Source organism: Delphinapterus leucas, chromosome 14 (assembly GCF_059928025.1).
Source record: "Delphinapterus leucas isolate spDelLeu-1000000601 "Yukka" chromosome 14, BTC_Dleu_Yukka2, whole genome shotgun sequence".
Taxonomy (NCBI): Eukaryota; Metazoa; Chordata; class Mammalia; order Artiodactyla; family Monodontidae; genus Delphinapterus; species Delphinapterus leucas.
In genome coordinates this window covers 46,935,511-46,957,043 of record NC_143142.1, presented here as the reverse complement: position 1 = coordinate 46,957,043, position 21,533 = coordinate 46,935,511, and the positions used below count along the sequence as shown (strand labels likewise).

The following is a 21,533-nucleotide window of genomic DNA, read 5'->3' as shown; positions in this document are numbered from 1 at the left end:
AGGTCTTTGTTTTAAGTAAATGATTTAATTCTTAAGTAGGAGCTGAAAATAAGCAGTAAGTTTCTCTCCATTAGATTCAGAGACAATGGAGATGAGTCCAACTGTCTGTAAACTCACCATAAAAATTAACAAATAATTTTACACCTGAAAAAAAATACCACTAATAGACAAAAAATAATATTAAAAGTATTAAGAGGTTGCCTCATAGCACTGGGCATCTTTTTATTTCTTTAACTACTGCAACCTGGCAGAGTTAGAAAGTGCTTTAAAAAACTAAGTTCCCAAGTTAACACTTGGAACATTTTTCAGTTTCTCTCTGAGTAGAGCCAGAAATCTCTCAAGTGTATTTTCCAGCTTCACTTCATTGCCCTGTCAGTTAACACCTCCCTCAAAGACATGGAAAAGCAGATATGTCTTGTGTGAATGCATGAAACAGCAACTGGTTTTTTTGCTCACTGACTTTATTAGCTGTTTGAAAAAGTGGTTGTGATAAATCCATAATAAACGAATATACTAAAAGCCTAACCACCTCTCACCATTTCAATCCCTCTCCAAACGGTAGAATAAAATCCAGACTGGAGAATTAATGCCAGTTATTCGCCAATACCTGATTTTTTACACCTGTTCCTTAAAAGGCAAAGTCTTCTGCCAAGTATTTTGTGATTTCTTAGATAAACACATAAACATCCAAGTACAGTGGGCAGCTAGAGAGTTCCCCCTTGACTACATAAATCCATTTGGCCCATTTCTACCTGCAAAATTGCAATAATGATACTACCACCAGAAAAACTATTCAAGGGCTGAATCTGTACCAGAATGAGGCTTCAATGAGTTAAATGCCAGTCTGTTCATTCAGTTCATTTAGCAGGTAATCAACGAGTGTTTATTTTGAAAAAATAAAATTACTAAAAATTACGGCTAAAAATTACGGCAAATTCAGAGACTGTATCTATCTTTCGGTCTCTGTTCTCAGTAAGTTTATAATCTAATAAGATCTACACCCACAGCTTTTCTGGCCTTTTCTACCCAATTCTCAACCTAAATAATTTCTCTTCAAAACAGTACCCACCAAGACAAGTCAAACAGAAATTTCAGAGTAGAAACTTGACTTTCAAAGAACTATGTCACATTTACTCTACCTGTTTTGCACAGCATCTGCAGCTACCAGAAAACCTCCTCATGATATTTTCAAGGTCTAAGGCCCGTTCAGGACATGCTCTTTCTCTTCTAGTCACATTTCCACGACACAGGGGACAATGTATTCCGCTTTCTCTCATTGCAGTCAGGAAACATTTTCTACAGAAACTAAACCAAACATTTGTGACAGGTTAACTACAGAAAAAAGTACTCTTTTCATTTCGATAATTAAACACAGCAGTAATGGGTATGTAATCATGCTAGGCTATTTGTATGTACATAAATCTAGAATTTTTAAAAACTGTATAAGTGTAAGACTAATGTCTGGACTAGATGGGAATACTAAAGAAACTACTTTTAACATAATACAGGAAAAATAAATATTATATAACATTATCAGGGGAAGCATGGTACAAAGGAAAACTGCATCTTATCCTGTGTTGTTTAGCAGCTGTGTGATTTTCAGGCAACACACTTAACCACAATGGATCTCCATTTCCTCCCCTTACAAAATGAGAGAATGGACCACACATCAGCTTTGTCTCAAACTGATGTACTTCAAGATGTTGTTCTACAAGATATGAATAGGTCTCCTACAGAAACCGATTTCGGAAATTCAAGGATTATTCAAAGTTATTAAGGTTTCTCTGCTAAGGAAACCAAGTGTTGCCCAAACTTCTGTGGTCAGGATATATGAAAATTCCCACAACAGTGTGCAATGGAACATAATTTGAGAAATACTTAAGAATCCTGGGCTTCCCTGGTGGCGCAGTGGTTGAGAGTCCGCCTGCCAATGCAGGGGACACGGGTTCGTGCCCCGGTCCGGGAAGATGCCGCGGAGCAGCTGGGCCCATGAGCCATGGCTGCTGAGCCTGCGCATCCGGAGCCTGTGCTCCGCAACGGGAGAGGCCACAACAGTGAGAGGCCCGCGTACCGCAAAAAAAAAAAAAAAAAAAATCACAGCCATCTGTACCTGGGCTCTAGAATAATTATACATTTAATTCAACCCCCTATAAATACAAATATACTAATCTTCCACATCTATACTAACAAAAAAGTTGCAAGGTAATAGTGTGATAAAAGATCACACTGAGTTTACTAACCATGCGCTAAGCAACTCACTCTTCTTTAAAATCAGTTTCCTCACACATACAGTAAGCATCTACACTTGATAGGGTTGTTCACAGGATTAAGATAGGTAATGTAATAAAATGCTCAAGACAGTTATTTTTGAGTCAGCAAAGTGCTTGATAAATAGTAGCTACTATCACTAAGGTAGCATTAGAAGTGATCACCAATACTTTAAAAGGTGGAAAATATTCATCATAACCAGGAGTCAAAGAAATGCAAAGTAAACAAGACAAAAATACATTTTTCAGTTGTCAAAACACTAGTTTAAAAAAATAATAATATCCAGTGTTAAAGGAGACGTAAAGAAATGAGTGCTCCACATTTCTTTTTTTTTTTTTAATTAATTTATTTATTTTGGGCTGTGCTGGGTCTTCATTTCTGTGCGAGGGCCTTCTCCAGTTGTGGCAAGCGGGGGCCACTCTTCATCGCGGTGCGTGGGCCTCTCACTATAGCAGCCTCTCTTGTTGCGGAGCACAGGCTCCAGACGCGCAGGCTCAGTAGTTGTGGCCCACGGGCCCAGCCACTCTGTGGCATGTGGGATCCTCCCAGACCAGGGCTCGAACCCGCGTCCCCTGCATTAGCAGGCAGACTCTCAACCACTGCACCACCAGGGAAGCCCCGTGCTCTACATTTCTGAATAGCAATTTGTCAATACTTAACAAAATCCTTAGTGAGGGTGTCCCAAAACTCTGAATGCCATTTTGAGCTTTAATAACTTCACAAGTATAAATACCACAAAGTTACAAAGACCATCATTTTTAAGTTTAATTGTTTAAATTAAAAACTGAAATTCTGTTTATATATATGTTTTATAAATTTTGAGTAATACATTTTTAATTTAAATTCTTTGTTTCACTCAGTGTTTGCATTCTTTAATCAGGGGGACTGTAAAAAGGAAAAAAAGAAGAAAGGAGAGTCAGACAAAAAACCCCACAAGACTAACTGGAACAATAGTCTAGATCATGATACGGTCTACATTAAGGCAGGAGTAGGAAGGAGGGACAGAGGGTCTCTATTTTAGAGACATAGTTCTCAATGTCTATGACTGTGTATGAAGGGGGCATCCTAGGTTAAAAAATAAAATATAATTTTTTGACAATTACTTGTGAGAGAATGAGAAAGAAAAGCATTTCTAATTTAGAAGACTGAGTAAAAGGTGACTGTATTAACCAAACTGAAAAATCCTAGAAGAGTTGGTTTGACAGAAAAACGCAAGTTTAAAGTACCTACAGGGCTTCCCTTCTGGCACAGTGGTTAAGAATCTGCCTGTCAATGCAGGGGACACAGGTTCAAGCCCTGGTCTGGGAGGATCCCACATGCCGAGGAGCAGCTAGGCACATGCGCCACAACTACTGAAGCCTGTGCGCCTGGAGCCTGTGCTCCGCAACGGGAGAAGCCTGCGCACCACAACAAGGACTGGCCCCCGCTCGCCACAACTAGGGAAAGCCCAAGCGCAGCAACAATGACCCAACACAGCCATCAATCAATCAATCAATCAAAAATGTATTAAAAAAATAAAGTACCTACAAAAAGCTCAATGCGTGTTATCCAGCAAACAAGTGGAAAAATGGATCTGAAAATTGGGGGGAAGAATATGGAGAGCAGATAAGGTAAGAAGAACACTAAAGAAACAATCTAGAGAGATATAAACATTAAAGGAAGGTTCAAAGAAACAGAAGAACCAAGAGTAAATAATGTTATAGAAGCCAAATCTAATAAACTACCAAAGAGAAAACAGTAATTAAAGAGATAAAGGTAAAACTATCACCAAACTATTAAGCTAAACCTTCCTCTTTAAATAAAAATTGAAACTGTCAACAAAGTTCACACCAACAAAATTCATTACACAGAGATAACCATGCATAAAATTGATGGAGCTTGAGTGAACGAAATGAAGCAAGTTAGTAACTATTAGCAGGTAAATTAGTCAATATGCTGGCTAATTTAACAATTACAAGTAAAATATAAACACAGAATATTAAAAGATTTTTTGAAACCTGGGTGTACAAACATAAGCTGTATTTAGGGGGAGTGGATAAAATAAACCAAACTTTCAAAGCCCACTTATTCAATACCTAAAATAGTATATGATAACACTACATACCCACCAGAATGACCAAAATGAAAAAGGTGGAAAATACCAAGTGTTGAGGAGGATGTGAAACCAACCTAAACTTGCATTCAATGCTATAAAAGTATAAACTGATACAACCATTTTGAAAATTAATACAACCATTTGGCAGTAGCTAATATAGCCCAGTAATTCCACTCCAAAGTATATACCCAACTGACTTGCATATCTCATCAGAAGAAATTTCCTAGAAAGTTCATTGCCACACTATTTGTAATAGCTGAAAGCTGAAAACCATACAAATGCCCATCAACAGAAAAATGCATAAACAATGACAGCATATCCACAAAATTAAAACTATAGTATACTGTAATAAGAATGAATTTGGATGTATAATGTTAAGCTTTGGAAGCCAAACGCAAAAGACTACAAGCTGCATGATTCTTTTTTTTTTTTTACATCTTTATTGGAGTATAATTGCCCTACAATGGTGTATGATTCTATTTTTATAAAGATCAAAGAGCAGGTAAAACTATATTGTTAAAAGTCAAAATAGTGGTGTCCTGGAAGAAGTGGGATACACTCCTTGGAGAATTGAGGGGTTTCTGAAATGCTGGTAATGGAGTTCTGGAGTTCTATTGCTTGGTATGGGTGTTGAACACATAGGTGTGCTCAGTTTGAAAAAAATTCACTGAGCTGACTTTTATGATGGGGCACTTTTCTGTTAGGAATACTACACTTAATTTTTTTCAATTAGGAGTAAAAACAAGGGTAAATATGTTTAAACTGTTATAAAAATAGCTAAATTAATCTTCTAACTGGGCTTAAAAACAAACCAAAAAAAAAAAATCGCTAGGAAATTTCCAGAGCTAAAAAAATACGTCTGCAAAATAAGAGACAACCAAATGACCAGTACAATGAACTTCTGAAAGATTTTCATCTGGATCACTAGAAAATCTTAAATAATTATTTTTTCAACTTCTAATAGCTTCCAGAGAGGGAATAAAAAACAGATCACGTACTAAGGAAAGAGAATCAGATTAGCTTCAAACTCATCAGCAATAACAAACAGATGACAAAACAATAGAATGATGTGTTCAAAGTTCTGAGGGAAAGTGACTTATAACCTAGAATTTCATCTTCTGGCTACTAAACTATTTGCTTTTTGAACCCTAGGCATTTCTGATAATGCAATAAATACAATACTGAGAAACGACACATTCTGCAAAACTGCACACTAAAACTTACAGGGCTTGTGGGGGAAAAATGGTTGGGGTAGACTAACTACTCGTAGAACACTGTCACCAGAGAACTAACAAAAACCCAAACAAGGCTTCCCTGGTGGCGCAGTGGTTGAGAGTACGCCTGCCGATGCAGGGGACACGGGTTCGTGCCCCGGTCCGGGAAAATCCCACATGCCACAGAGCAGCTAGACCCGTGATGGCCGCTGAGCCTGCGCGTCCTGAGCCTGTGGTCCGCAGCGGGAGAGTCCACGACAGTAAGAGGCCCGCGTACCACAAAAAAAAACAAACAATCCTAATAAAAATACTAACACATTTTAAAAGACATTTAAGTTCTTAATAAACATTTTACTCTAAAGCTTAAAAAAAAGAGGTAAGGGGTTAGAAAGGAGTGATTAAAGCTGATAAATTCCAGAGAGATCTCATGGCCAAACCGAACCAAGAAAAAAATGTAGGTTGTGCGTTTCGTACAGTAGTGTACAATTCTGTGGCTTGTTATATTCAACTGAGTTTTAGTGTACTTCTCTTCAGCTAATGTAACCATTTGCTAATGGCTCAAAACATCAATGTGCAGGGGAAAAAAATACATATAAACCAATCCGTTCTGATATAATCTTGTATAACAACAGAATGTTATCACTGTTGAGTCTGTTATCACTTGTTTCTAACCTTGTTTGTGGTCTTTTGATATGGAAAATTTTTAATTTTTAATATAGTCTAAATTCATCACCTTTTCCTAAAATTACGGTTTGTGCTCATAGTCTTAAGCCTTCCCCTTCTCAAGATCAGGGATATTTCCCTACATTGCCTTCTAAGAAGTTTAAGTTTTGCTTATCACATTTAAGTTTTTAATTCACCTAAAAATACCTCTATGTACAGTAAACAATAGAGATTTCATATGCAAAGCCATTATCCAAATACCATTCTACTGAATAAGCCATCTTTTCCCCATTGATTTGCCATGTCATATCTATCAGAGTTCTAATACATGTATGGAACTATTTCTGGGCTCTCTAGTATATGTCCTACTGATCATTTATCTACTGCTGAATTAATACCATACCATTTTAATTACTATAACTTCATAATACTACGTCACGGTATCTAGCAGGGTTGGTTCTATCTCTACGTTCTACTTTTTCCAAATTTTCTCAGTTATTCATGGTCATTAACACATCATTATGACTTTTTAATCAGTTTTTCAAGTTCTACCAAAACAATGATGTTGAGACTTTATTGGAATTGCATTAGCTTTTTTAGAATCATCTGAGGGAGAACTGGCATCTTAATTTTATTGAATGGTTCTACCCATAAACATGTCATGTCTCTCCACCTATTCAGATTTCTTATGCTTTTCAGTAGTTTTTCAACTTTCCCTACAGAAGTCTTGACATTATTACTAGATTATAATAAACAGTCTAATTATTTATAAACTATTTATAGTTTTTGTTGCATTATAAATAGGATTCTTTCTATTAATTTTTTATCTGATTACTGTTGGTATAAAAAAATGTTACCGACTTTTGTCTCTTGTTCTTATATCCAGAAACCTCTTTGTGCATTCTTATTAGTTCTAATCATTTGTTAGTTAGTTGTTTCTCTTAGGTTTTAGATGTAGTTTTATCATCTACAAATTATGACAATTTTATCTCTTTTTCCATCTTTGTATACCTTATTTCTTCTTTTCTCACTGAATTGCCTAAAGCCTGAAATACAATGTTAAATGGTAGGGAGGATATAAATACCCTTGTCTAGTTCTTGACTAGAAAAGCACATAGGGTCTACTATTCAGTACATTTACTATAGATTTTAGAGAAGCTACCCTTAATTAGAATAAAAGTAAGTTCCATCCTATTCCTAATTTGCTATGACATTTTATAATGAAAGGCTGAACTCTATTAAATGCTTTTAGCATCTATTGAAATGATCATGTGCTTTCAACATCCAAATTCTCTTCCTATTTTAAAGGTGTTCTTCATTATGTGATTTTCAGTGAAAATCAGTTCCTCCTGAAAGGACAAAAAACTGTGGGTCTGTCAATTCCTCCCAACAATTCTGTCAGTTTTCATCTAAAGTTATGTTGGTAGCTGCAAAAAAGTTCATGATTATTCCTTTTATCCACATGAAATGACTTTCTTTTTTGTAATGCTATCTGAATTAAATGGTCTGATATTAATATTTCTATACCAGCTTTCTTTTAGCTGACATAGAAATATAAGGACTCAGAAAAGCTCTCTGAAAGACTCAGTTCTGCTGTAAAGTGTCACACACATTCCTAGAAGTCACTGCACTATGCAAAATCATCCAATAAAAACCACAGAGCTCATGGGAAAAACAGGGTTGGGGCACAACACTCAAATGTACACATCCAAAAGAATACTCTATATAGATTACAGACGCATTCACGTTTAAAAGTTTTAACTTAGCCTGAAAAAAATACACACTACTCATTACAATAATTGTTAAAAAATATTTTAGCTTTATTTATGTTTTATATTCCCTAAGGGAAATACTTTAAGCAAATATGAATACAATTTATATATATACTATGCTACCATTTCTGTTAAAAAAAAAAAAAGGCAGAGGGGGCTTCCCTGGTGGCGCAGTGGATGAGAGTCCGCCTGCCGATGCAGGGGACACGGCTTCGTGCCCTGGTCCAGGAAGATCCCACATGCCGCGGAGCAGCTAGGCCCGTGAGCCATGGCCGCTGAGCCTGCGTGTCCGGAGCCTGTGCTCCGCAACAGGAGAGGCCACAGCAGTGAGAGGCCCACGTACCGTAAAAAAAAAAAAAAAAAATTAACTCAATACAGATCATAGACTATAGTAAACTGGGTAATGGCCATCCAAAGATACATTCACTTCCTAATTCCCAGAACAAGTTAATATCACCTCATATTGTAACAGATCTGATTATTGTTAAAGATTTGGGGATGAGGAAATTAGCTGGAATTATCCAGGCGGGTCCTAAATGTCACCACAAGTGTCTTTATAAGAGAGGCAAAGGGAGATCTGACAAAAACACACAGGAGAAGCCATATTGAGATGGAGGCAAAGACTGGAGTGATGTGCCCCCAGCTCCTCGAGGCCCTGCCAACACCTTGATTTTGGTCCACTGAAATTGATTTCAAACTTCTAGCCTCTAGAACTGTGAAAAGATTAATTTATGTTGTTTTAAGCCACCAAGTTTGTGGTAATTTGTTACAGTGGCCCTAGGAAACCAATATGCAGAGTTAAATGTGAAACATTAAACTATAAAACTTTGAGAAAAAATAGAAAATATTCACAATACAGAGCTACACAGAGTTCTTAGACTTAATGTTAAAAACACATTCCATAAAAGGAAAAACTGACAAAGTGGACTTCATAAAAATTTTTAAATGTTTGCTGGGCAAAAAAGATTGTTAAGTAGATAAAAAGACAATCCAAAGACTGGAAAAAAGGGCTTCCCCGGTGGCGAAGTGGTTGGGAGTCCGCCTGCCGATGCAGGGGACACGGGTTCGTGCCCCGGTCTGGGAAGATCCCACATGCCACAGAGCGGCTGGGACTGCACATCCAGAGCCTGTGCTCCGCAACTGGAGAGGCCAGAACAGTGAGAGGCCCGCATACCGCAAAAAATCAAAACAAAACAAAACAAAGACCCGAAAAAAATATTTGTAAATCATATACCTAACAAAGGAGTAGTATCTAGAATACATAAAGAAGTCTCAAAGCTCAAAAGTTAGAAAGCAAATGATCCAATTAAAACATAGGCAAAAGACACTGAAGAGACATGATTTTAACCTAAGATATACAGGTAGTAAACATGCACATGAAAAGATGTTCAACATCATTAGCCATTAGTAAAATACAAATTAAAATCATGAGGTATCACTACACAGATTGAAATGGCTTAAAATTTAAAACAATGACAGGGACTTCCCTGGTGGCACAGTGGTTAAGAATCTGCCTGCCAATGCAGGGGACATGGGTTCGAGCACTGGTCTGAGAAGATCCCACGTGCTGTGGAGCAACTAGTGCCACAGCTACTGAGCCTGTGCTCTAGAGCCCGTGGGCCACAACTACTGAGCCCACACGTCACAATTACTGAAGCCCATGCGCCTAGAGCCCATGCTCCGCAACAAGAGAAGCCACCGCAATGAGAACCCCATGCGCCCCAACGAACAGTAGCCCCCACTCGCCGCAACTAGAGAAAGCCCACGCACAGCAATGAAAACCCAACGCAGCCAAAAATAAATAAATAAATTTATTAAAAAAATAATAAAAAATAAAACAATGACAACATGAAACACTGGCGAGGATGCAAAGAAACCGGATCACTCATACACTGCTGGTGGGAATATAAAATGGTATAGATACTGTGGAAAATAGCTTGGCATTTTCTTAAAAGACAAAACATGCAACCACCATATGACCCAATAATTGCATTCATTGCATTCTTGGGCATTTATCATAGAGGAATGAAGGCTTACGTTCACACAAAAACCTGTACATGAATATTTATAGCAGCTCTATTTGTAATAGTCAAAAACTGGCTATTCCAGATTTCCTTCAGTGAATGAATGTTTAACCAAAATGTGGTACATCCATACCACGTATGGATGCATATTCACCAATAAAAGGAACTAATGAAAACATACAACAACCTGAATTTCCAGAGAATTATGCTGAGTGAAAAAAGAAATTCCAAAAAGTTACATATTGTTTGATGCCATTTATATAACATTACTTAACATTCTTTTTTTGCTAACAGCTCTATTGAGATTTAAGTCACATACCATACCCCATTCACCCATTTAAAGTGTACATTTCAGTGGGTTTTTTACTGTTATTTACAGAATTGTGCAGTATTTAAGATTCTTGAAATGTCAAAATTATGGAAATAGATAACATGGGACTTCCTCGGCGGTCCAGTGGTAACAAATCCGCCTTCCAATGCAGGGGACACAGGTTTGATCCCTGGTCAGGGAACTAAGATCCCACTTGTTGTGGGGCAACTAAGCCCATGCAACACAACTACTGAGCCCACGCACCTCAACCAGAGAGCCCTCATGCCGCAAACTACAAAGCCCACACCCCACAAGTAGAGAGAGAAAACCCACACGCCTCAATGAGCGATCCTGCATGCCGCAACGAAGATCCTATGTGTTGCAGCAAAGACCCAACGCAACCAAAAATAAAAAATAAAAAGTAAATAAAATTAAAATTTAAAAAAAAACGAAATAGAGAACATGTGAACATTAGTGCTTGCCAAGGGTTAAGGAGGCACAGGGTGGGATCAAGAGGAAAGTGGGTGTGGCTATAAATGAGCTATGTGAAGGATCTTTGTGGTGATGGAAACTTTATCTTTACTCTATTAAGAAGGAAGATATCCTGGTTTTATTTACAAAACATTACCATTAGGAGAAATTGGGCCAGGGTACACAATTTCTGTATTATTTTACAACTACATGTGAATCTACAGTGGTCTCAAAATAAACAGTTTAACTTATCCGTATATTATAATGCATATTCACTTAATAAATACGTATTAAATACTTACTACATAACAGAACTAGGGACATATCAGGGGACAAAAGTGATGAAAATCCCTACCCTGATGGGACTTACAGCATTGTGTGCATGCAGGTACTTGTGGCAAGTTTGTGTATATATACTACTATATCCAAAAACATTTTAACAAGTCATATTATACTGTGCTAAAAATAGTAAAAGTAATTAATGAAAGTGAAGAATCCCAAAGAATCACATTATTTTAAGAATTCAAATATACTAAAAAGATTTTTAAAAGAATGGAAAAGGAATGCCCTCTAAGAAATACTGATGTCAACTAAATAAGACAGGCAAATTAATAAAGATTCAAAAGCACACATCATATATCTTAGTAGATTCCAGGTAAGTCCAAAAATGGACAATTTTTTTAAAAGATTCAAGAAACAGAAAAAATGGAATAGCATTATAACTTTAGATAAAGAGAATCAAGTATCTCAAATCTGAATGTATAAGAAAATGTAATAATATACCAAAAACAAAGCAACTGACAGGAAAATAATGTAAAATAAGTAATAAATTACAATAGATTATTATTAAATCATAGTCACAGAAATGATCACAAATGTACCTACACACTCTGAACAGTAAAATTATAAATTAGTATATAAAAATTTAATATGGAAAAATGCACATAGCCATATGTTGCTAGCAACTAAAGAAACAAATTTTAAAACGACTTCTAGACACCATTATGAACTGCATTAAACTAACAAAATATTGCTTAAAAAAAAAATGCTCAACGTAGCGAATATCCTGCTCGGGCTGCGCGCTGGGCCACGGCGCAAGCACCGGAAGATGGGGCCGCCCGCCCATCCGCCCAGTGCCCCGGGTCCCCGCCCGCCGGCCACCCCGGCGTCCCCCGCGAGGCCCCAGAGCCGAGGGCCAAGCGGCCGCGGACGGCAGCGTAGAAGGCGAGAGGTAGAGATGATCTTCAAAATGAAGTCTCTGGAAAATGTTCAGTTCTCTGCAGGAACTACAAAAATGGAAGGAAAGAACATTTTCAAAACGAAATTGTTGCCACCGCAATGAAGAGTAGCCCCCTCTCGCCGCAACTAGAGAAAGCCCGTGCACAGCAGCGAGCCCGTGCCCAGCAACGAAGACCCAACGCAGCCAAAATAAATAAAATAAAATAAATTTTTTTTAAAAAAAGCTCTTTCTAAAAAAAAACGGAATTGTTGTGAAAGTGTGTTTACAACGAACTGATACTATTGACAGGTTTTTTTTCTTTTTAGCTAATAAAACACTTTAACAAGATTGTATTTATGGTCAAAGGAAACTGGACTAACCATGCGGCCGAAGACTTTTCCCGCCACGACCTACTCTGGGAACAGCCCACAGCGGCTGCAGGAGATCTGTGAGGGGCTTGAAGCAGCCGCCCAAGACCCCCGCCCCGGGGCCGCCAGCAGGGCCGAGCAGTGACGCCCCGCTGGACGCCAAGGCCCTGGGGGGCCAGGCAGCAGCAGCAGCAGCAGCAGCAGACGAGGACAGACACGAAGTTCGGGCCTTACCAGAAAGCCCTGAGAGAAATCAGATACTCCTTGCTGCCCTTTGCTAATGAATTGGGCCCTTCAGCCGCCGCAGAAGTAAACCAACAAATGCTGCAGTAACTGGTGGACGTGGGCTGTGACCAGATGGGTGGACGCTCCCAGGAGGCTGCCCATCTGGGGTGCAAAGGAGACCAGCAGAGATCCCTGCAGAGGGGTTTCTAGGCTACAAACCCAAGGCCCTTTCTGTGTCCCATTGCACTGTTTTCCACCTCCTCTCCAAAACCATCTTGTTAGCTGCTTTCCTTTTCAGGCAAGATCCAGAGATTTCTCAGCTCTCCTGAAATTGTGTCACATGCACTTTCTGTCCTGTCCCTGTGATGATGGGAAGGCTTTCCCACGTAGCCCTTTCCTTGGGGTTTATTTGGCTTATTCTGAGCTGTCATGGGGAAGAGACTGGCTTCCTTTGACCTGTGTTTGGTTTGTGCATTTTTTAACTCAGCTAAGGGTAAGGTTGGTTAACATGAGTTGGCTCTTTGCCTCTTTTTTCTCCTGTTTTAAAAGATAGCCATCTATGCTGTTAGAGGAGACGTAACTATATTAAGGGAATGAGAAAGACTAGAAAATAAAAAGCTTGAGAAATTAAAAAAAAAATGCTGGCAAAGATGATGGAATACAGATATACTTTAATAGTTTTAATGGCACTGCGTAAATTAGCCCAATTTTGTGGAAAGCAACATGACACCTATACAAACAGCAGTAACTATTTATTGAGCACTTAGGCAGGGTTCCAGAAACTTTACATAATCTTGAATTCTTAAGAATAAATAAATGTTTTAAAAGTTCCTTTATTTTACAAACAAGGAAACTAAGACTTTCAAAATAAATAAACCTATATGAGACTGAAGGCAAGATGCTACTTCATTGAAAAGAAGGCCCTGCACGTTCCTTCTACCTCAGGGTCTTTGCCCAGAATGTTCCCTCACCCCAAAATACTCTATACACAAACACAGCCCTCCACAAATTAACACCTACACATCACAAATCTCAGCAACAATTTCACTTCCTCAAGAAAGGTCTTTATTACGTACCCATCCACCCACCAACCCACCTAGATCTGGTCCCCTTCTTATACTCTCTAAACCTATGAGTTTGTAACTGCACATGTATCTGAGTGTTTATTTCAATTAAAATGTGTCTCACCAATGCCAGTTCTGAAGGCAGGGATCATATCTAACCGTATACCACTGTAGGTATAACACAGAGCTGGGCACCTAGTAGGAATTCATTAATATTTGTTAAAGCAATGAATGCTAATTTACCTTAATCTAATCCAAAATTTTACTTAACCCAAGATATAATCCACAGTCCTCAAATCAAAACCATAAGCACTTTCCATGTACAAAACACTTCAACAGAGCTATAATCATCCTTGTGTGACACAGCTGACAAATTCCCTTGTATTTACCCTCTGACCCAGCAATTCCACTTGAGAAAATTTATCTTACAGGAAAAACTCTCATATGTGAAATGGTATTCATACAAGTTTAATCAATGTGCCATTATTTGTAACAGCAAAAGATTGAAAACAACCTAAGTGTCCACAGATAAGAGACTGGATAAATAAATAAATAATTTAATAATTTAAAAAATAATCAAACATGGGGCTTCCCTGGTGGCACAGTGGTTGAGAGTCCGCCTGCCGATGCAGGGGACAAAGGTTCGTGCCCCGGGTCCGGGAGGATCCCACATGCCGTGGAGCGGCTGGGCCCGTGAGCCATGGCCGCTGAGCCTGCGCGTCCGGAGCCTGTGCTCCGCAACGGGAGAGGCCACAACAGTGAGAGGCCTGCGTACCGCAAAAAAAAAAAAAAAAAAAAAAAAATCAAACAATGGAACACTAGAACACTAAATATGTTCCATGGGGTCAGGAATTTTTGTCTGGCTTGTTGAACCCTAGAATCTACATTAGTATTGTTGGCACATAATGGACACTCAGTGTTGGCTTACTGAATGAATGAAAACTCTACAATCTCCCCCCCCACCAAAAAAAAAAAGAGTAAGAAGGCCCTTTACGTACTGATACAGAATGACCTCCAATGCAGTAACATGAAAATAGCAAGGTACAAAAGAATGCATACAGTATGCTGTTCTCTGGAAGAATAGATAAGGTAACAGTGATTGTGAGAGACAATCATATTATTTCCTTTTGTACCTTTAAAGCTGTGAATTACAATATTCTCCATTCACAATAATACCTTCGATATTAAATATCTGGACCAAAAAACTTGAAACAGGCTCCTTTCTGTTTACAATAATAATCTAGCTTCTTGTGTTAGATGCTATAGTTATTAAACTAAACATAATTTTATATTTTTATGGGTTTTGAAAACTATAAAACACACATATTATCATTCGCAAACATTATCTCATTTGGCCCTTGCAACAACCCTGTGAAACAGGTTGTTTCTACCCCTGTTTTATGGAGAAGAAAACAGGCTGAAAGGAGTTAAATGACTTGACCAAGTGATACAGCTAGTAAGCTGTGGTCTCCCAACACAAACCCACCATTCATACATTTATTCAATACCAAATACATACAGTAGGCTCAGGTAAGTACAAGTAGACCTGTGTTGCTGCCTTTTAAGAGCTTACAGTCTAGAAGGAGTGTGCCTTCCAATGCAGGGGATGTGGGTTCGATCTCCCTGATCGGGGAACTAAGATCCCACATGCCGCAGGGCAACTAAGCCTGTGCGCTGCAACTACTAAGCCCGTGCCACAACTAGAGAGAAGCCCGCGTGTCGCAATGTAGAGCCCGTGTGCTGCAACGAAAGATCCCATGTGCCGCAGCTAAGACCCGATGCAGCCAAAAATAAATAGATAAATATTTTTAAAACTTGTTAAAAAGAGCTTCCAGTCTAACTGGTGAGAATGGCATCAGTCAAATCGTCTGATCCCAAAAATATTATGATTATGAACTGTGATAAGAAGTAAAAAGAGGGATTTCCCTAGTGGCGCAGAGGTTAAGAATCCGCCTGCCAATGCAGGGGACATGGGTTCGAGCCCTGGTCCAGGAAGATCCCACATGCCTCGGAGCAACTAAGCCCGTGAGCCACAACTACTGAGCCTGCACTCTAGAGCCCACGAGCCACAACTACTGAGCCTGTGTGCCACAACGACTGAAGCCCACATGCCTAGAGTCTGTGCTTCACAACAAGAAAAGCCACCGCAATGAGAAGCCCGCGCACCGCAAGGAAGCGTAGCCCCCACTCACCACAACTCCCACGCGCAGCAACGAAGACCCAACACAGCCAAAAATAAATAAATAAATTTATTTTTTAAAAAAGATGGCCTAGAGCAGCAATTATTATATCAGCAAGAAACCATATAAGCCTGGCTTTCAGATTTATAACAAGTACGTAGGAAAGAAGATATTTTGAAAATATGTATTTAGAGCATGACTGTCCAAACAGGATACCAATAAAGGTGTTCAAATTGTAAGAAATATTAAGTGAAAATTCAGGGACTGGATAATCCAAAGCAGGTCAATAAAGAATCATACAAATCTGTGCTTAATGAGAAGTGGAGGCTGATTTATATTAGCTCATTTTAAAAGATGCTTCCTGGGACTTCCCTGGTGGTCCAGTGGATAAGACCCTGGGCTCCCAATGCAGGGAGCACAGGTTCCATCCGTGGTTGGGGAACTAAGATCCCGAACACTACCTGGCGTGGCCAAAAAACAAAATAAAAATAAAATAGGCCCCGAAGCAAACAGATTAGATTTCCATTTTTAAGAATCTGGCAAGGCATCAACTTGCTATTATATGTAATTTTCATTGTGATAGAGCTTACTTCTAACTGTACAGAGTTATTTCTTTAACCATTCAAAATAGAGAAGGGAGGTTTGGTTCAAAGAGTCTTTGAAGATTACAAAGGGAAAAAAAACAAGAGATAAATACCTTACCACTATGCCAGTCTGTACCTTCTGAAACATACCTGCTCAACTTTCATATTCTTAATTCATCTTTACATGTTTTTCAAAACATCTGACCACTCTAAGGCATCTGACACTGCTGACTACCTTTCCTTAAAATTCTTCTCGGTTTCCTGTCACACTCTATCTTGGTTTTCTTCCTATCCTTGTCCATTCCTTCTCAGGCTGTTCTTTTCTCCACTCTACATTTAAATATATATTCTCCAGCACTTTGTTCTATCTAGATCTCTGTTATCTTTCAATTTATACTCCTCCTCCAGAGGCTACATCCATACTCACAGCTTTAGTTCCATGTATTCCAGATCTACGTACATACACTTAACTACTGGACATACAATCATCAAATCTTACACAATCTCCTTAAAATGTCAGGAATCTCTTCTCTCCATTCCCTCTATCATTACCTTGGTTCAGGTTCTAATTGTTTCTCTCTGACAGCAATGAATGACCTCTTCACTAGTCTCACCAGTACCAAGCTAGACAAGGCTAGTAATTAGTAAGCATTCTAAAATTTAAATGTGATCATGCTGCTCCCCTGCCAAAATTATTCAGTAGGTCTCTATGGCTTTCAGGAAGAAGTTCAAATTGGCTTACACAGTAAATTCCTGCCAATGTCGCTAAGCTCTATCTCTACCACACTCAATCTTTTGGCCAAACTTTGTAATCGGGATACAGTTTGTATCTGTAACCCCTCCTCACCTCTGCATATGCTGTAAACCTAATCAGGGTATTCCCCAACAATCCCTGAATACCAATTCTGACCTAAAGTATAACTTCATCCAGGAAATCTCTCCTAAACTCATAGGCTAATTTAGATACCTGCTCTCAAGGCTCACATCAATTCTCCTCCTCAATTTCTTCCATACCAATCACATTCATGTATAGGTCTTCTCCATTAGACTATTACCATTCTCCAGAGAAAGAGCACTTTGTTTTGTTTTGGCCTCATGACATGTGCGACCTTAGTTCCCCGACCAGGGATCGGACCAGTGCGGAGTCTTAACCACTGGACAGCCAGGGAAGTCCCAGAGAAAGAGCACTTTGTATTCCCTGTACCTGACACACAGAAGGCATCTGACAATTGCTGTTTGAAGGAATGAATGAGGATTAAATGAGAATTTATATTTTGGTAAAGTTATTCTAGTGATAATGAACTTGCTCCTTTTACTAGAATGGGCAAATCCTTCACTGCAGTTGAAATGGCACAGGGGCTGAAAGCTCTTATCACCTCATCTCTCACTATTCATGAACAAAAAATTAATTTTGTAGCTAAATATAAATTTGTTTAAAGGCACAGGTTTGTCCTCTGTGAAAAGGGAAAAGCAAATGACATTCTAAACTAGGTTATTTAAAACAGAATTCTATTTCCCCACCAAACTCCTCCCAATCAATACCCTGTTCCACCATTACCACCCTTTCCAAAGAAAACTTTTTCTCCCTCCACCTTAATTAACTGTTTAGCCAGAACCTTAGAGCAACTGTGTGTTCATTTGAGAGGGGACAATGCTGGTAAAGGAGGGGATGGAGGAGGGTGAGTAGTAAGTGTCCAGTTCTCTTAACAAAACCTACTCCATATTTTCTTTTCACATCCCAGCCCAGGGAGGTGATTTAAGAAAAGCCCTCAATAATCATCTTCACTCTCTTTTCCACAGCCTTGAGGTCAAGCCAAAACTACAGTTTGATTTAATAAAATGTCTCACAAGGGAAGTGAACTAGAGCAAACTGCATGGAATTTTGAGGGGGACTAGAGATTACAATGAGTTCTATGAGGTCAATCACCCAACAGGTAATTGAAATGATTCTGTCCAGAAAAGACCTACTGCCTCACTGTGCCCTCCCTTCCCTCCCTTTCTTCCACCCACGGCCAGCCCAAGCACAGAAAAGGCATCAAGTTATAATAAACACTAACAGATTAAAGACTAAAAGTATACACTGCTCCCTAAACATCTCAAGATATTTTTCTAACAATCTGCATTTGTTGCACCAAATGATAAAGGAATAAGATTGTCATCCATCTCCCGTAAGCGGCAAAAATATAACTGGCGTAACTGCTACGGTGAAAAGTCACATACTCTTGGGCTCACACAACCACTACCATTAGGAATAAGGTAGACAACAGTGCAGGGAAGACTGGGGATCGGAGTGAGAAGAGTGGGTCTCAAGAAACAACTGTAAGGAAGTTTGTGATTAAGAGCCCCAAATCCGGGCTTCCCTGATGGCGCAGTGGATGAGAGTCCGCCTGCTGATGCAGGGGACACGGGTTCGTGCCCCGGTCCCGGAAGATCCTACATGCCGCAGAGCGGCTGGGCCCGTGAGCCATGGCCGCTGAGCCTGCGCGTCCGGAGCCTGTGCTCTGCAACGGGAGAGGCCACAACCGTGAGAGGCCCGCGTACCGCAAAAAAAGCAACGCGAGAGGCCACGACAGTGAGAGGCCCGCGTACCGCAAAAAAAAAAAGAACCCCAAATTCAACAATCCATTCTTTACAAAATTATAGAACACCCCCCCAAAAAAAAGGTCGAAGGAGAAATCGATTTAGAAACTTGTTCGACTCTTTTCAGCTATTTGTAAGCACACAGAACTCTCAAGCCTGGATGTACTTTTTCAAATAGAGATTTCCAAGCCTCACCTGCCAGAAATTCTTTATAAGTTTGTAATGGAGCCTGGGAATTGGCATGTTTACTTAAAAAGCTCCGCAGGGACTCTGATCAGCAGCTAGGTGTGTCAGAAATGCTATACACCTTTACCAGAAGGGCTCCTTCTAACCCTTACGGACACCCTACGAGTCTATATTAATTATCGAAGTTCTTCCTAACAGCACCAGGCCACCTCACCGAATCCCTCTGTGTTCTCCATCACCCCTAGGATTGCTGCCTTAATTTCAGTTCATTCCTCACAACAGCGGTCTATCTTTCTCATCTCCACCCTTGTAGTAATCAAGTAATAAGCAGAAGAGTAAAACAAATGGAAACTATCACTTCAATACCCGGAAATCCTGTCAGTTCTAACATATGAGGGAAGCAAACCCATTCTAGGTCATTCCAACCTGCACTGAATTTTGAACGCATCGAAACACTTTCAAAGGTGGTCTGTGAAGCGGGTCTGAAAGGTTAAGTTAGAAGAGAGAGCTCCTCGATCTGTAAAGGATGGGCCAAGGTTCTGAAAGGAAAAGGGAGACCTGAAAGCGGGGCGGGTCGGGGAGCCGGGCGAGCGGGCCGTGCGGGCACCTCCGGCCGGTTCTGACACTCGACACCCCAGCCTTCACTCAGGTTGCTAGGAAACAAAAAGGCTCCACGTTCCCTGCAATTCCTCCCGGGCCTGCAGGAGAAGACAGGGCCCTCGGGGCCCGAGGACGCCACTGGGACAGGCCTTGGCACTGCCCCGGGCACTGCCCCGGGGGCGCGGCAACGAGGCAGCTCCGGGGCCCGGGAGCTCCGGCTGAGGGGCCAGGCGCAGGGAGCGGGCCAGGAGTTAGGGGGGAGGGCGGGCTGGCCTCCGACCGGCCGCGAACGGGCCTTCGGCGCCGAGCGGCGCCCGGGGAGGCCGTGGCGGGCTCGGCTCCCGTCAGGCCGCAGCCCAGGGTCCGGGGCGGGGTGAGGGGCCTAAACGACCACCCGGCTCCGCGCGGGGGAGGGGGCGTCTACTCACACGTGCTGACAAGCCGCGGTCCGTACGGGCGTTTTGAGCACCTCCTGACAGACGGGGCAGTAGAAATCATCTTCGGTGTAGGACGTGGCCGCGGAGAGCTCCTCGGCCATGGCGGGAGATGGGTGATCGAGGCTATGGCGGCGGCAGCGGCCCAGGTGGCGGCGTCTGCCCGGGGCCCGACTCCCTGCGTGAACCAGGAGGGGGCGGGGAATCGCGTCAGGAAGCGGCTCGCGCCAGGAAGGAGGCGGGGCCCTGGAGGGGCGGGGCCCGGCGGAGCCTGGCCGGGCCGGGCCGGGCCGGGCCGGGCCGGGCCGGGCCGGGCGGGGCGGGGCGGGGCGGGGCGGGGCGGGACAGAACGCCGAGACGTTACGGCCGTACGCGCCGGGCGAGGGTAAATCTCTGGGCTGCTGCTGTTGCTGGGGCACGATGGGGAGGCGGCGCTGGGCGGGAGGCAGCGGCCGAAAGAGCGACCACGCCCGAGGCCACTCCCTTACCTGGCTCCGCAAGGCAGACGCGACTCAGCCCTCTTCTGCGCCGCCGGCGTCATTTTCCCCGGCCTTTCGGCTCCTTTTCCCCACCCCCTCCTTGAGCCCCCCACCCGCGCAGCCGGCTTTCGGCCGCAACCTACGCTTTTCCGCGGCTCCCCGCCCCGCCCCTACACTCCGCTTGCGTAGACGCTCACTTAGGTGAGCCAGCTTCACGGGCTAGCGTTGGTAGAGAAGCCGGGAGCCGTCCTCGGGCTTCTTGTCCAGCCGCTGCCGTCTTCGCCGCCGAGGCCGGGAGCGGAGTGGCCGGCGCAGTGTGCTGGGCTCACCGACCTTGAACAGGGCCGGGACCGAGGCTCATGGTGCACGTGGATCCCACAGCCCCCTCCAACTGCTGTCTCGTGGCATCGCGCTGCCTGCAGCCTGCCCCGCAGGTCACCGAACATAAGGCGGCGAGCGCGGGGCCGATGAGGGGGTGGAGGGCGGCCTCCATGGCAAACGGCCTGTGACGTATGCAGCAGCTTGTCACGTCAACAGCTGGGTGGGTGTTCACTGTACCCCCAGCTTCCCTACAGCAGGGCTCCCCTTTTCGAGCCACTCCTATCAGATACATTGGGGTTTTCAGGAATTTTTCCTCAAAAAATAGCATTACATGATATTAAATATTTGATCCTTATTGTTGCCCTTGTCAGAATGTTTGATTCATGTCAAGGTGTGTTATGTAATAATCCGTTATGGGATTTTAATCCTTCGGAGAGGAAAAATTAAAGCCCCCTTGAGAGGGTTTCAGCTTTAGA

General features: G+C 41.7%; 1 protein-coding gene across 3 annotated transcripts in view; it reads right to left on the bottom strand.

Moving 5' to 3' along the window:
• The window catches only part of RNF138 (ring finger protein 138), a 44,574-nt gene extending 23,415 nt beyond the window's left edge, over positions 1 to 21,159 (bottom strand). Inside the window, exons 1-3 of one of the 3 annotated variants that reach the window (XM_089895061.1) lie at positions 20,934 to 21,159; positions 20,252 to 20,435; positions 1,140 to 1,305 (exon numbers count right to left, since the gene is read on the bottom strand). In XM_089895061.1, the coding sequence (XP_089751187.1) occupies positions 1,140 to 1,305; positions 20,252 to 20,361 (276 nt within the window). In that variant the 5' untranslated portion in view covers positions 20,362 to 20,435; positions 20,934 to 21,159. Of the gene's footprint in view, positions 1 to 1,139; positions 1,306 to 20,251; positions 20,481 to 20,933 lie in introns of those variants that run through there. The other 2 variants (XM_022586913.3, XM_022586914.2) reach the window with 2 other exon arrangements.
• Between the last annotated feature and the right edge of the window lie 374 nt (positions 21,160 to 21,533).